The 17,953-nt window shown below is 34.6% G+C and overlaps 1 protein-coding gene across 1 annotated transcript in view; it reads right to left on the bottom strand.

Moving 5' to 3' along the window:
• Positions 1–1,739: 1,739 nt before the first annotated feature.
• LOC110283746 (vomeronasal type-2 receptor 116-like) overlaps positions 1,740–17,953 on the bottom strand; it is a 19,808-nt gene continuing 3,594 nt past the window's right edge. Inside the window, 7 exon segments of the mRNA XM_021149205.1 lie at positions 1,740–2,036; positions 2,038–2,681; positions 8,639–8,762; positions 10,239–10,454; positions 11,143–11,663; positions 11,666–11,927; positions 12,248–12,542. Coding sequence (XP_021004864.1) covers positions 1,740–2,036; positions 2,038–2,681; positions 8,639–8,762; positions 10,239–10,454; positions 11,143–11,663; positions 11,666–11,927; positions 12,248–12,542 — 2,359 coding nt within the window.

Genomic DNA, 17,953 nt, shown 5'->3' on the forward strand with positions numbered 1-17,953 from the left:
TTCCCATTCTTTTGGCCCTGGCATTCCCCTATATTGGGGCATATAAAGTTTGCAAGTCCAATGGGCCTCTCTTTCCAGTGATGATGCTGAACTTTTTTTCAGGTGCTTCTCAGCCATTTGGTATTCCTCAGGTGAGAATTCTTTGTTTAGCTCTGAGCTGAATTTTTAAATGGGGTTATTTGATTTTCTAGAGTCCACCTTCTTGGGTTCTTTATAAATATTGGATATTATCCCCCTATCTGATTTAGGATAGGTAAAGATCCTTTCCCAATCTGTTGGTGGCCTTTTTTCTTATTGATGGTGTCTTTAGCCCTACAGAAACTTTGCAATTTTATGAGGTCCCAGTTGTCGATTCTCGATCTGATATGGGCACAGGGGGAAAATTCCTGAATAGAACAGCAATGGCTTGTGTTGTAAGAAAAGTTTTTCCTTAATGAAGTAACATAGTCTCAAAAGAACACACACGTTATGTACTCACTAATAAGTGGATATTAGGAAAAAAAGCTCAGAATACCTATGTTACAACTCACAGACCATAAAAATGTCAAGAATGAAGACCAAAATGGATTCCTCAGTCATACTTAGAAGGGGAAACAAAATGATCATGGTACATAGAGGGTGGGAGCAACTTGGGAGGAATAGAGGAGTGGGGAAAGGAATAAAAGCAGGATGGAGGAGATGTACAGAGGGTCAGAAAATTGAACACAAGTGTGTAGAAATGGGAAATAGGAGACTGTGGTTAACCAACAGAGAGTTCCAGATGCCAGGAAATCAAGAAGCTCCCAGTACCCAAGGAGGATAACATAAGCTGAAATATTCAACAAAGAGGAGAGCCAAACTCTAGAAACCATATCTCGAGTTTAGGCACTGCCCTTGTTTGTGAGCTGGGTCCATGCACTCTACTCAAAAATTTAAAGCAGAATTGTTCCTGTCTAAAGGAATTACATGGGAAAAGAGTAAAGCAGAGACTGAAGGAAAAGCCATCCAGTGACTGCCCCTCCTGGTGATTCATTGCATATGCAGCCACCAAACCCAGACACTATTACTGATGCCAAGAAGTGCTTTTTGACAGGAGCCTAATATAGAAGCCTTCTGAGAGGCTTGGTCAGAGCCTTGCTTATACATATGCGGATGCTTGTAAGCAACCATCAGACTGATCATGTGGACCTAATGGGTGAGTTAGTGGAAGTACTGAAAGAGCTGAACGGCCTTGTAACTTCATAGGAAGAACAAAAATATAAACCAATCAGATACCCCAGAGCTCCCAAGTACTAAATCATGGACCAAAGAATATACATGTAAGGAACCATGGTTCCAGCTCCATAAATAGCTGAGGATGACCTTGTCTGGCATCAGTGAAAAGGGAGGCCCTTGATCCTGTGAAAGCATGATGCCTGAATGTAGTGGAATGCTAGGGTGGTTAGATGGGAGTGGGTGTATGGGTGGGAGAGCACCATCATTGCAGAAGGGCTTGGATGGGAGGTTTTCAGAGGGTAATCTTGGAAGGGAGATAACATTTGAAATATAAATAAACAAAATAACCAATTAAAATTAAAAGAAAAATAAATGAAAAAAGAATTTTCTCTCATAGTATAACATTGTAAAATAACTTGTTAAAGAAATAAAATTTGATGGAATTGAATCCATATTATAATAATGTAACATGTGTTTCAGATAGAATAGGAAATGGATTCAACCCTCTTAAAAGCTGCTAACATAGAAGCTAAATTTATTTTCCACTATATTTTAAGAGACTTATTCCTTCTAGAATATGTTTTGCCCCTGATATGATGAAATGAATTATTCTCTGGTCTAAACAAGATAATGTAACACTTAGGGGCAAATATGAAGCCAAGGAGGGCTGTACTGAAAGCTAAAATAGAGAAGACTTCCACAGCCACCATGACCTTCCCTTTAGTGCTATGGTAGACAGGAAGAAAGGTGACCCAGACACAGAAGAACACCACCATGCTGAATGAGAGAAATTTGGATTCATTGAATGAATCAGGCAGATTTCTAGATAAGAATGCCAAAAGCCAAGGAGCATAGGTATCCCCCAAAAGCCAAGGAGCATAGGTATCCCAGAACACAGTGGAAAGCAACAGATGATCCCTTGTTACACAAAAGTAAGATATGCCCATGCTCAGCATGATTGTCTTGGTGAATGAATGGAGGTGACATTGCCATCCATATTCCACAAAGAAGAAGTTGGATCAGCGTACAAAGAGGAATTATATAGGTTGGAGCTCTTGATGTCATTAACCACCTCACCATTCTCCATGGAAAAGTGGCCTTGAAGGCAAGGACCACAGTAATAACTTTGGCCAACACAGTAGCAAGAGCCATAGTGAAAGCAACTGCAAATGTGGTCTGCTGGAGGATGCAGGAGGCTGTATTTGGTTGACCAATGAAGTTCAAAGAACAGAGTAAACAGAAGGTGATTGTGATGAGCAAAGTGTAACTGAGACCTCGATTATTTGCTTTCACAATGGGAGTATCTCTGTATTTCACAAAGACCCCAATTACAAAGGCTGTGAGTGCAGATAAGCACAAAGCTATACAGGCCAGTGTCATCCCCAAGGGGTCTTCATAGGACAGAAAGATCACAGTTTTCTGTAAACAGTGGTTCTTCTCTTTATTTGAATAATGACTTTCTGGACACTTGACACATCGATCCACATCTGGTTAGAAATGTAGATTATCATGAGATTGTGCATCCAGACTGAATTGATCACTATTTTTTCTGAATCATTTCTATGTACAAGGACTGTCACAAATTTCACCTTATTTTTTTTCTCAGGGAAAAAGTAATAAGCATATTGTTGTGAATATCTAATACTTATAAAGAGTTCCCTCTTTCTTTTATATTTCTTTAAGTATCTATGCTCACATATAGTGTTTTTTCATCCAAACATTCTTCCTATCCTACCATAACACTATTTTCCTTACACAAGTTATCTACATTTCTATAGGAAATATCTATGTAGGTAGACATCAACTTGCAGTAGCTTCCCTTAAAAACCATCTACTTTATAGTAACTTGATCTAGCCTAATATCATTCTCTTTTTGATTTACAGTTTTTCTCTGGCTTTTATGACATACACACACAAAGAAACACACTATACATATGCATATGTTTATAAATATACAGCATACACACAAATATATATATATATATACATATATACATATATATGGAAGAATTTGGAGTAGATACAAATATGAAGATAAACTATATTATTATAGAAAGGTGACATTTGTAGTTGAGACTGTGGAAACTCCATAAAATTTGGAAATCTCAGAAGATTGTAAAAATTTAATGATATACAAACACATTATGAAGTCTGTATATAAATTTATGCTTTTTGCTTAAATACTTGATATCAAACATTAGACAAGTTAGATGACATTTTTTAATTTTAGTATCCAGCATATCAGTCTTCTCAGATTATATAGCAATTGAATATGTACGTGTGATGTATCTTTCATGGTTTTGGCTATTTTTAACCCTTAAGTTTTTCCTTGTGTTTTTTTTGTGAGTTTAAATCTTTGCTATTAGTCAAGTGATGCAAAAAAGTACTGAAGTTTACAAATCTGTGACTCAGTAGGATGTTTTTTGGATGGGAAGATAGAAGATATGACTCTGTTACAGTCCTCCTACAGAGATTTAAAAAACAAACAAACAAATCAAACAAACAGGAACAATGTGTGTTGGATGACTAGAGCTACTGTAGCAAAGAAATATTTTATTAAAAGCAATAAATAAAATTACATCCAAAAGTATACCTTGCAGCTCCAGGTATTTTAAGTTTTAAAATTATATGGATTTAGGCTATAAATAAAGTGTATCATAAAAATCTGATAGTCTTTGTTTAAACCAAGAAAAAAATCTAGTCAATGTCCTTGAAATGCATTCCCGGACATCATGCTCTTCTCAGCCCCTCTCTTGAGTATATCTGCATTTGTGTATTTTGCCATTTTATGTCAAAAATGACATTTTTGTTATATGTGTATTATATGTGTATTTTACCATACACTCATGTCATTATTATTATAGAAAAGACAGCTAAATACCACAAAATCTAAGTATTAGTGTGAACAAAAAGTGTGAATATAATTCAAAGGATGATTTTGTGATTTGCTTCAGAACACTATTAATAGTTCCTCACCTATTCTATAGCTGACCTTAAATTAAGGACCAAATTTCATTTACTACACGTTACTCTCTTGAATGCTCTCTTGAATGCTGCCAAATCACAATTTGTATGAAGGTAACTGGTTCTTCCAAAAGTTATCTGCTTGAGGGAACCAATTTTTACTTACATTAATTGAAATCTATTAAAGGACTTTGAATGGTGAAATAAAAATTTTCCTCCAAGGAGAATTAGAGGAGCTAACAACTCTTACCCGAATCACCCAAATCATGTTATAAAGTTCATCAGTTCAAATGCTCTATATTTAATAATGCATTACTCCGTACTATGTTAAAATTAACATCAAAACTTCAAAATCTCATTTAAATCACCTTTTCTGTTCATTAAAATTATTTCTACTTTTTATAAAGTAATTACAGTATAAAATAATAAATTTCACTATATTTTTTTTATGTTTCAATGCCAATACAATTAAGCTTATTTAAAATAACGCATAATTGAGATTCAGTGATGGGAGTATTAAGTAACTAATATAAAATGTGTTTTCAGTTTGTTGGTGATAACAATATTATTATCTTCTGTGTCTATCATGTTCTCTGAGAATCTATATCTCTCTGTTGTGCTGTTTCTTTATATCTCTCTGTATCTAACATTCTCTCTTCATATATATATATATATATATGTGTGTGTGTGTGTGTATGCATATGTATATGTATAAAATATATGATACATGCATATTTATCTATGTACATATACAAACATATACATGTATGTACATATACATCTATAACTTTAATTCATGTACTAGATAGTCATTCCTATTATCAACAATGAAAATACTGGCCTAACTGCAGAGAATTGTCCCATGATAGCAAACTCCTCATCAATTTATGGAGTAATATGGGAAGTAGATCATTAGTTACAAGAGACATATGTAAAGTGCCAGAAAATAGTCCTTCTCTAATACACATTAACTCTGTTCTTTTTTTTTTTGGTTTTTTGAGACAGGGTTTCTCTGTGTAGCCCTGGCTGTCCTGGAACTCACTTTGTAGACCAGGCTGGCCTCGAACTCAGAAATCCACCTGCCTCTGCCTCCCGAGTGCTGGGATTAAAGGCGTGCGCCACCACGCCCGGCTTTAACTCTGTTCTTAATGAGAACAAAAGCTCACTCCCCTGACTCTAATGAAATGTTACTCTCACATCTCAAATAGTTATACAAATTAATCTATTATATTCAAAAATAAAATCTGTATCATCAGCATACAGCTGCAAAAATAGAAAAAGATATTTAACTAATTAATAATAAAATATATTGATGATAGCAATAACCATTAATTTCCTCTTGATTAAACTCAAGTAGATAATTTCTAAGTAAATTTTTCAAAAACTTTTAAGGGGTTGTATTGTTATCCTGTCTTAGTTATTGTTCTATTCCTGTGAACAGGAACTATCTCATAAAATATATTTAACTGAGGTATCTGCTTATAAGTTTACACTTTTAGTCCATTTCTGCCATATCAGTAAGCATGATAGCATCCAGGCAGAGATAACACTGGAGCACTAGATAAATTTTTATACCCTGATTTGAAAGCAGAACTCAGAGAAAACAGAGAACCCAGATGTCACATTGACATTTAAAATATAAAACCTTGTTTCTCATAACACATCTCTGCCCAAAAGACATCAAACCCTAATGTTCCTTGAAAGTCCCAATAATAAAATAAAATGTGTTAAAATTTTTCTCCAAAAGAAAGGAAGAAGTTAGCTATCCCTGTATTGTGCAGATATCTACAAAAAAAATAGTGTTTTCTGAACATATTGGGCAGTTGTCCTTATGAATTTATAGCCCATGGGAAAATTAATTAGAAGGCTGCAGACTTAAGCCAGACCAAATTCCCACATAGACAGTAGAAGTAGGCATAAAAACACACTCCAAGAAAATAAGATATTGGCAACTGGTAACTTGTGGGAGGAGAGACATTTTTTATCATGGATCACATGGTTGACTTTCAATCATCAACTGAGATCTACAAATACAAAAGCAGATGAGTATCACAGAATGTGCTAAATAGTCTAATTACAAAATATTGAATAGTTAGTAAAGAAGTGAATAGATCTGGAAGAATTGAGAGGAGTGTGATGGTTTTTATATGCCTGTCACAGGGAGTGGCGCTTTAAAGATGCTTGACCTTGTTGGAGTAGGTGTGTCACTGTAGGTATGGGCTTTAAGACCCTCATCCCAGCTATCTGGAAGGCTGTCTTGCCCTGTTTGCCTTCAGAACAAGACGTAGTACTCTCAGCTTCTATGCCATGCCTGTCTGTATACTACAATGCTCCTGCCTTGACAATAATGGACTGAACCTCTGAACTTTTAAGCCAACCCCAATTAAATGTAGTACTTTTAAGAGTTGCTGTAGTACTGGTGTCTATTCGCAGCAATAAATCTCTAAGACAGAAGTTGGTACCAGGGACTGGAGTATTGCTGTGATAGACCTGAACATGCTTTTATTTAGAAGAATGTGGATTTTGGGACTTTGGATTTGGAAAGCAGTGGAATCCTTTAAGTGGGTTTTAATGGGCTATCCCAGTAGGAATGTGGAAGACTTTGTTGCTGAGAGTAATTTGAACTGTGTAGACCTGGCCCAAGAGATTTCAGTACAGAATAATTTTAGTTTGTGGCATAGAGACTTCTTTGTGTTGTTCTGGTGAAGAATGTGGTTTCTCTTTGCTGTTGTCTGAGGAGTCTTCCTGAAGTTAAGGTGAAGAGGTTTGTATTAATGGCTTTGAAAAAGGGAGTCTCAAAACAGCCTGGTATAAATTCTGTTGTGTGGTTTCTAAAATTCCCCTTTATGATGTGTGTATTAATGAAAAGGAGCAAGCTGGAAAAGAAAAAAATACAAAAATATGGTTGAAGTATTAAAGAGGAAACAGGAAGTAGAGTGGAGCTGAATCCTTTGTTCAAGGAATAAACTGATTAAAGTAGTAAGGATTTAGGGGAAGCTCCCACATAACTATGTTTAGGTCCAGGCACAGCGGTACATACCTTTAATCCCAATAGACAGAGGCAAGCAGATCTATGAATTCAAGTAGAGCCAAGTAAAGAGTAATTTTCAAGTAGAGAAAAACTTAGTCCAGGCTTGAGGGACCAGGCCTTTAATCCTAGCACTTAGGAGACAGACATGTAGATCTCTGAGTTCAAGGTAAACCTATAGAGCAAGTTCCAGGATAGACAAGTGTAGGACATTAAAGGCTGAAAAGCCAAAAGCTGATAATAATGTAATAGAGTAAGGGGGACAATATTTCAGCCTGAGCAAACAGTAGAACGAAGCAGCATCACCATATAACTCTGGTTTTAGAGTCAAGAATAGAAGGGACTACTGGTGCAATTGATGCTGGTTTGTTGGAGCTACAAAATTAGCAGTAATTAAGAAGAGACCAGCATCACTGTGGTGAAATCTGGGGAGTGTTTTTTCAGAGCAAAATAAAGATGTGTTCTAGCCAAAGGTTGCACCTACATCTAAGGCTACACTTGGTAATGTGTAAACATTACTCCAGTGTCATGCAGAGAAGCAGAAGCATGACATCGCAGAAAGAGCCTATGCAACTCTATAGGTTTAGCTTAGTTACAAGAGAAAAATATATCCTAGTATATTGTAGATGCCAGAACAGGGAGATTACCACCAAGAATACCAGTAGCAGGAAAGTAGAGTTAAACAGACCATAGAGGGCTACAGAGAGCAGAGCTAGAGAAATTATATAAGCCATTTGGAGGAGCCCTCATGTTAGGATCTTGTATTGACCTCAGACATTGCAATAAGAAGCTGTAAAGTTGAAATTAACTTGGAGACCCTAAGATGTAGACCTTTCAGCTGGGCCTGCACCATTTCAGCCTGGATCCTGCTATGCTCATGCCTTGATGATAATGGACTAAACCTGTGAACCTGTAAGATAGCTAGATTTAGTTGTTCTTTTAAGAGTTACTGTGTTTATGGCGTCTGTTCACAGAAGTAAAACCGTAACTAATATAAGAGGTGAATACGATTAAAACACATTGTACAAAATTTTCAAATAACTAAAAATTGAGAGGAAATACATTTTGAAAAATGAGTGAAGATGACCACAACTATGAAAATTCAAATGATCAGAGTTATTGAAATATATCTGTAAAAGCTATATTGATATTTTATCAATATATTTTAAACGGCACCATCAAATAAATATACTATATGAAATATAATACAAATATTTATATTTTTCTCCCACAGTCAATATTGACAGTGAATCACAGATATAAATCAAGTAAGATTTTTAATGGCTATGGTGGGCCATTTCAAAGATATGCTAAAGAATTATGACATTTAAATTCCTAAACAAACAAATCAAAATATTTATTTCTGACTTTAATTCAGAACATTTTCTTTGGCTAGTTTATTATGGAATTCTGTGGATAAATGGTAAAGATTTCTTCAAAACCTGCATTTACCTGTCTCATTAGAAATCTCATTATCTGCACAGGGAGTGCAATTGTAGCAGCAGATGGCCTTGCCCTCCAGGGTTACTTTTCTGAATCCAGGCCCACAACTCTCACTGCACACAGATTGAGGGATCTGAGAAAAATGAAATGAATGTTGTGTAAATCTCATAGTTTTATGAAAACTCATTATAAACAAAATGTTTGAATGTTATGCAATGAATTCCCAAGTATTCTTGTAAAAACAGAGGCTTATTTAGAGAGAGTATGCCATGGAGAAACAAATATGCCTAAAGATTTATCTGAGAATTATCAGAGTGTTAGAGAATTTGTACCCACAATGAGGTATAAACAAGTTTAAGAAAGGTAGGTGATAAGGAATATAATATAGAAGACCATAGAATCACTCCAGAGTGATAGTACTGACTAATACACTGATCAACTTTGCTTCCACCATAATTGTGAATATGGTCTGTCAGTTTGATAGGATTTATATTGGTCATAGAAACAAAGATATATGTATTTCTATCTAGTAAGATACATAAATAAATTTAACTAAGTTAAAAAGGGACACTTCAATTCTGATGATGTCTCAGAACAAATAAGTGTATAGAAGATAGAAGAGTACAGCATTATTCATGTTTTTCTGCATTCAGAGAATATATATTTCTTAATATAATATACCACACCCTCAAATTGTTTAAGTTGTTCCGGTTCTGTATTTATTTATAGGCCATAGGCAAGCAAGTAGATTGCCCATGTCCACACCTATATGTCTTCTTTTCCAGTGGCTGAAAAAGTTAGCTCAACTGTTCATGAGATAGAACTGTTGAGCAAGAGTAACAATAGAACTCTTGAGAATATGTGGACAGTTAAGGGATGCTAACAGAGTTATTATATGGTATTTTGAATACCATATAGCTTAAAGTATTTGGGGGCTGCTATCCATATTTATGGCACCATTTGTGAAGTAATTTTAACTTTTGGAGATACAGAATTGCTGGAGAAATTATTTCAATGTGATTGATTTGAAACATTTTAATTCTGTCCACAGGTCTAGGTTTCTCATTTTTCTTACTGTAAATGTGGATGTATAGAAACATTATATTTCTGGATCTTGAGTATGTTTTCATGACTAAACATTGTTCTTCTGTTCCTCTCTATGGTTGATGTTCATACTTCTGGAACCAAAACCAAAATTACACTTTTTTCCATAAGTCACATTTGGCCATTCTTTGATCACACAATAAAAAGTATATTTTATATTGTTTCATGAAATTAATTATGAATGAAAAATTCCCAAAACACCATGACCCAAGAGACAATTTGGTGCTGGAAATTTCCTCTTCCATTGTGTTTCTAATTTTTGATAAGTGGAGAATAAATAATATTCAAAAGAGTGAATAAGGTAGACCTTATTTAACACTAAATACTTCCAATTCTCTGAATCAAGTAATGAGAAACCACAATGCCCTATTACTACCATTGTGGAATTATATACCAGTATTCTCAGAGTGATGAGCCTTAAATCAGAAAATAAGTGTCATTTCATCTGAAATTCAAATTTTATTATTAACACAAGTTTAAAGCATTGATTTAATACATAACCCACCTCTGAAAATCCTTCTGCCCATTGTATCATCTGTTCAGATAAAGAGAACTGTTGGCCCTCAGGAGCATTTGCTGAAAAGGATCCTATTTTCACCTTTTGTCCAAGACCCTTTGGTAAATTCCAAAGGTTAAGAATGTCATATTCCGCATTTAATTTCTGTCTCCCACCGAAACTCATGTTGTCTCTCTCATTGATGTCCTTCAGGAAAATGTTAAGCTAAAAGAGATTCATGAATTTATTTTACACCGGGCCCAAGAGACAGAATTCAATTTCTGGATTAGAATATGTCTTAGTTATCTAAATTTAGGATGTGAAAGTCAAGTGAATGAAGCTATCATTTGTGTTAAATAAATGAATGAGTGTTTTGGATAACATTTCGCTTCTGAATGACAATTCAGCATCAAGAGAAAATTTGAGCAACCTGAGGTATTGAATAAATCATTTCTGACACATGTAAAGGAAAAAATTTTTGAAACCTTGCCAGACCTATTTGCTTTCAGAATATCTTTAGAGATTGACAGTCTAAAATGAGGGTTCTCATGTCTAAAGGGTAATAAAAGGAAGTTATGTAGGCATAAAACCACTGTCATTTTTTCACTTAAATATTTACTCATTCATTCCTACTGTAAGAAATGTACAGAAAAATTATTGATACTTTATCATGAGGATATTGTATATTTAGCTATTAATGAAATGACATTAGTATTGACTAATAACATATACTCCCATAATTCCATTTACAGTAACACACACTTCAAACTGTATTGACCTCTAAATGAATGTAGAAACATAAAAATTCCTATAATTGTGGACATGAACATAATTTTACAAAACTTAACTTGCTGTCATTACACATATCAAGAATCACAGTGAAGGTGGTACAATGTAGTAGAGTGGTTATTACCTGCCAGGGGAAGAAGGCCCTTGCTTCTTCATGTGGTTGTATTTGTACTTCTTGAAGACGCATCTGATGGAGACTGTGAGCCACAGCATACACAGCATTATAGATATTATTGCTTTCTTCACTAATTGCCATGTCCAATATATGACTAGGTAACACATCCAGAGAAGCATTGGGTTGACAGTTAGCCAGTAGTCGACAATCAGCATCAGAAAATGAGCACTTGAAGAACAAATGCCATAACTTAGGAAGGTAAATGTCTTCAGGGTATTTGTAAGGATTAACTGTTTGAATAAATTTAGTAAGCTCAGAACTCTCTATATACTTGTGTGTAAAAATTAGGCTACCATGGAATGAGTCAAGCATGAAATAGTCAGCATAGTCAGTAATATGGGGTTCAATATTCATGACCCAGACTTTTGCTGTCAGCAATCTTTTCCCAATATTTCGCATTAGACCCATGAGAGAATCGATGTCACCATAAATAATTATGACATTTGTCTCATCCATATTTTCCCAGAATTGTTATAATATGCATTCCATGTCATAGGTATCATTTTCACAAAAGCTGTGCAGACTCCTTTTCTCTCCATATCTTCTCTGAACTCTGATAAAACTTTATTTCCTTTGTGGTCATCTGGAAGGATGAGACCAACCCAAGACCACCTAAAATGAACCATCAAAGATACAATGGCAAGTGAAAGAGATGTGTACTTGGAGGCCATCTGATAGAGAGAAGAATATTGTCCACGGTCACTCAAGATGGAATCATAAGGTCCAAAAGAAAGCTAAATGAAGAAGAATATTAACATTGAGCAAATTTCATTCCTGAAGCAACAATTGACAACAGGACAAAAAGGTAGCTTTATCTCAATTTTAAAGGAAAATTCTATTTACAAAATTTAACAAAAATTCCTGCCAAGTCTGTACCTGGTTTAATTTATGTCACCATAAATATGCATCCAATACAAATTTGAATTGCTGTCCTAGTGTTTGGATACTTGCTTTTATGTTAAATAATTTGAATACCCCTCTTATAGTTTTAAAACACCTATAAGATTAATCAAAGGAACCTAATTCCCATGTCTCACACTTCAAATTCTCTTACCTGAGGAAATTTAAAGAGTTGAAGCAATGTACCAATTTGGGAAGATGTTGTCCATGCTGTTCCTGTGAGGGCAGTAGCAAAATTACTTTTGCCACAATTGTAATTTGGTAAAATATCTTTCTGCCCTTGACCAGTGAGCCAAAAACAGACATTCATAAGATTGTCCTTCTCAATGAATCTGACATTGTAGAAATCAAATCCAAGAGATATATTAGGTAAAAGATTGGGATTATCATTGATCTCCTCAATAGCAAACACCAAAGCCAGAATATACTGGTAGTTCTTAAAATTATATCTGTATAAATGACAAAATATACACAAGAGGAATACAATATGGACCACATATAGAGTACATTAAACCTTATAATTCATATTTTGTTTCCATAAAATATGCAATTTAAGTTTTTCACCATGAATATGTGGAACTAGGTTGGGTAAATATGTTAAGGTTTGGCAAGACCATTTAATATTACAATTCATTAATTATAATTTCTCAAAGCATACTTTATCAGTCATTAGAATATACAAAAAGATCAGTCTACATATCATGTATCACTTTCTCTCAAAATTATAGATCTTTTGATACCTTGATCTTAGTCTTTTGAGATGTTTAATTATGAAAACACACCATTTTATTGTCAAATGAATCATATTTAGAAACAATATGTTTTTTAAATAATATTCCAAGTTAAATTAATTACATATGGGTCAGAGTTGCCATGACTCTGATATTACATTTCTTAGTATGGCAGTCTGAAATTGCTCGTGGATAATAAACTAGCTTAGAATTTCCTCCATATGATCACTGGGTACAGACGTCCAGTCACATTCATTTTGGAACTATGAACTCAGGTCATCACTCTTTTACTTGGTATGTTATACTATTTGTGCCTTCTATTCATTTGGATAGTAATAACTTATGTGAAAAAATACATTTTTTTTCTCTAAAAATCCTCTAATACACACTGACACAAAAATATATTTCATTTCAGTGTTAGGGCATTGACCATAGAAAATGCTTCATTAAGGTTTATTGTGTACCACATTTTCTGTATCCATTCCTCTGTTGAGGGACATCTGGGTTCTTTCCAGCTTCTGGATATTATAAATAAGGCTGCTATGAACATAGTGGAACATGTGTCCTTTTTACAAGTTGGAGCATCTTCTTGGTATATGTCCAGGAGAGGAATTGCTGGATCTTCCGGTAGTACTATGTCCAATTTTCTGATGAATTGCCAGACTGATTTCCAGAGTCGTTGTACAAGCTTGCAATCCCACCAGCAATGGAGGAGTGTTCTTCTTTCTCCACATCTTCGACAGCATCAACTGTCACCTGAATTTTTGATCTTAGCCATTCTGACTGGTATGAGGTGGAATCTCAGGGTTGTTTTGCTTTGTATTTCCCTGATGATAAAGGATGTTGAACATCAGGGAAATGCAAATCAAAAAGGAAAACATTTAACTGGGACTAACTTACAGTTCAAAGCTTTAGTCAGAGTTGTCATGGTGGAGATTACAGCAGTATATAATCAGACATGAAATTTTATAATTTTACATTTTAATCCACGTGCGATGAAAGTGGAAATTAAGATACATTGCTAAGACTTAAGATTTTTTAACATATAAGCCTGCCCCCCACAGTGACACACGTACTTTAGCAACTTTACACCTTACTCCTTCAAGGTCACGCCTCTAATAGTACCACTCCTTACAAGCAAAAGATTTAAAAACAATAGAATACATGAGAGGCATTCCAATTCAAACTCCTACCTTCCATTCCTTGGCCTTCTAAGGCTTGTATCCATAAAATAATGCAAAATGCATTGAGTCCATCAACAAAGGTTCCCAAAATTTAAAATAGCTTCAAATTTGTTTCAAGTCCAAAGTTCAGATTCTCTTCTCAGAATCCTGCACTTCCTCCTCAAGAAATTCCCAGTAAAAACAAAATAAAACGGCAGATTACATACTTATAATGACTCAGAATATACATTACCATTTCAAACTTAGGAAGGGGAGCATGGTAAGGAAATGCTGAACTAAAGCAAGACCAAAACTAGCTGAGCAAACTCCAAACTTTGCTTCTCCATATTTGATGTTCAAATACTCTTCAGCTATCTAATTTCTTTCATCTTTTTTGACTGTAAAACACTTCTTTTTCTTGGACTTATTCCATTTCCTGATAGCAGTGCTTTTTGGTTGGCATCCCTGATCTCAGGCATCTTCTGTATCCTTAGATCTTAAGGGCAATGCAGGCTTCTCCTTTAGAGCTTCACATAATGGATTTCTAAGATGCAAAGGAAACCATGATAAACTCTTGACCTTACCATCTTTACTTTACAGAGAAAGATTCAATAACACCTCTATCATTGAGTCTTAATATCAGAACCACATGGCTGCAGCTGCCATGTTCTCCTGCTTATTATGGCTGGAACATGCCCTACCGCCCGATAAAATTAAATCTCCATCACCTTTCTCTTTGTGCTAATTCCATTGAGTTCCGATTTTTGAATGTCCTAAGCCTCAATCTGTAGTCCAGGCTTGGATCAAACTCACAGATCTACCAACTGGAATTACAGGTGTGGTCCACCACACCCAGCACTAAGTATTTCTTTAACCCTTTTTCACTTAGCAGGGTGGAATCTTGCCCTGATGTCTCCATTGCCTTCATTCCATTTATCAAGAGACTTTTAGTTAGTCTAACTATTTGAACACAGGATTTACCACCTTTCTATCTATTATTCTTTTTCTCCACAATTTCTATACTTCATACATTGTGTAAAAAAGTGCAATCTAATTTTTCTCCCTCAGCTTCTTTTTTATCATTATAGATCTTCATAAGAGAGGACATAAATAACCTCACAACAGAGCCAAAACTAGACTGTTGAGATTTCCTAAGCCAGAGGATTTAATCTATATCTCTTCATTTTAGCTTCCAGGAGATTTTTTGGCTGGGACAAAAAAGCAGCAATAGTATTTGCCCAAATATAACAAGCATAATCTCTAGGAAACATACTAACACTCATCTCCGCTGAAACCACACCCAGCAACATTTTTTTCCTACTTCCTGCTAGAATGGCTTATTAAGCAGCACTTAATTCATTTCACTGATTTCCTCAACCAAATTCACACTCATTGTTTCTGCAAACAGGAAACCTTGCCTATCACAACAAAACTCCAATCTCTGGTTTAAATTTCTGTGTTCATTTGGGTTTTATTGCTGTAAAGAAACACAAAGCCCCTTGTAACTCTTAGAAGAGAAAACATTCAATTGATGCTGCCTTATAGTTTCACAGGTTTTATCCATTTTATCAAGGTGAGAATCATGGCAGTGTGCAGGTAGATATGGTCATAGAGACAGAGATAAAAGTACTAAATTTTCTTCTACAGGCAGCTGAAATGAAGACCCTGGACAGACTAAACTTCTTAGACTTCTAAACTACCACTAACAGCAAGGTAACTCATATTCCATATAGCATAAGCATTCAAATATATGAGTCTATGAGGGCCATATTTTCTCAAGAATAATGGTAGTGCTTCTTGATAACAGCTGGAAGAAAAATCAGGATTTTTCAAAAATATGATGCCCGCTAGGCAAATCAGATTCTGGAATGGCTTCACACTCAAAAGTACTTGGGCAACAAAAAGTGGAACTGATTGAGGAGAAAAGTATTAAAATTAAAGTTGGATTAGTAGAGAGTACTGGCAGAAATGGTTGATACAGAGGTAGGTTATGGCTTTGGAGAATGTGATCAATATACTGAATTGCTTATATGTTTAAATATGTTGAATAAGATTTTCAAGGAATAATTGGGTGGTGGTAGAGGAGAATTATTTCAGCAATATAGATTGTTGTTTTTCCACAAAACCCAAGTATGATTCCAAGAAATAATATTAACAGAAAAGCAACCAAAACTTCTAATTAACATGATCAAATACTAACTCACACACACAGAAACATATAAAGAAAAAGAAATATACTAGCCTTAATAATGTTAATATGATGGGAAGCAACAGATCTACTGAAACATAAAATGCAATCTTAAAACCCTGGCAGCTGTGGAATGTGATCTTTGCTTATAAAACCTAAAAGTGCTTATAGTTGAGACTTATTATAATGCTCGTTTTACATGCATGTATGTGTTTTGAAATTAATTTAACTTTGCATTTGAGAGTTTAATAGTTATTTGATATCAATAAGAAATTATCAAAAATTAGTGAACATTCCTTTCTTAAGGAAAGCAGACAAATAATGAGTAAATATAACAATATTATTCACTGGAAAAAATTGATAGGTAAAATGTTCAATTTGGTGAAATAGAATAAATAACATTTATCATTGATAAATACTGTATACTCATATATATATATATATATATATATATATATATATATATATATATATATATGAATTTTGACCATTCCAATCACATAAGTAATTAAGTAACAATCACTTTTATGCATTACATGCTAAATAGAGCAGAGGAGCTCAGTATCTTCAAAGAGCAATGATAACAGAAAAGTTTAAGACGATAGATTTGACCATTCTCTATTGGATACCTGATTTTGAAAGATTGTGGTATATAATAAATATGTTTCGACAATGACAACTATTTTTTATTTTTTCTATTCTTGACAGTATGACTTAATTGCATCGTTATCCCTTCCCTTTGCTTATGAATCTTACAAATAATACTTTGTGGATCTCCTTTTATTTCTTAATTCATGGACTCAGTTCATAAATAGCCAAGAAAAACAAAAGCTTACACACACACACACACACACACACACACACACACACACATTCCCTCACTCTCTAACTATGGGATGCTTCGAAGTAGTCCACCCAAAATGGTTATCCACCCTCAAATGAAAGTCTACAAACAACTAAAATTACATAGCCTGAATAGGTTTTTAAAGACTGATGAAAATTTTGTTACAGCTTATCAGAAAAATACTGAGAGATATTGAGCTTTAAACTTGAGTAACTTGTCTGCAAGAAAAACAAAGGTGAGAATAATAAAAGTAATTGGGTGTGCTAATCAGACTAGGAGCAAAGATACATGATGGACAACAGGCAGATGATAGACAACTTAGATTTAAATAAAATAAAACAACTCTCAGCATCACAAAAAACTCTTAGGTTCTGGAAAACATCTAAAGAAATAATAAAAGAATAGGAAAGGGAAGTTCATATTAAGAATGGGGTGCACATCCAAGAAACACAGAGCAATGGTATGGACAAACATATTATACTCTGGTTAATTGTTTTTAAACATTGCATATCTCAGAGAGTTTGAATCTTGTATCTCAGAGACTGGATAAAAATGCATTTCTATTAAGATATGTAAGCTAACTACATGTTTTTATGTGTTACTCATATTACTGGGGTTCAGGCCATGTGAAAATGTTAATAAAGTGGAAATTTAGTTCAATATTAACATGTAAGATTGTACTGAGAAAAAAAGTAACTCTGATGAATCCGAATTGATAGCTTAAGAAGTCTGATAGTCACAAAAAAATACCAAGCAAATCACTTGGAAGCATCAGACATCTGAGAAATGACTTGTATGAGTTTTTAACAGCATAGAGTTTATTGAACATCTTAGAAAATATCATTCTGAGGAACCGCCAGACTGATTTCCAGAGTGGTTGTACAAGCTTGCAATCCCACCAACAATGGAGGAGTGTTCCTCTTTCTCCACATCC

This window comes from Mus caroli, chromosome 17, assembly GCF_900094665.2.
Source record: "Mus caroli chromosome 17, CAROLI_EIJ_v1.1, whole genome shotgun sequence".
NCBI classification, from domain to species: Eukaryota; Metazoa; Chordata; class Mammalia; order Rodentia; family Muridae; genus Mus; species Mus caroli.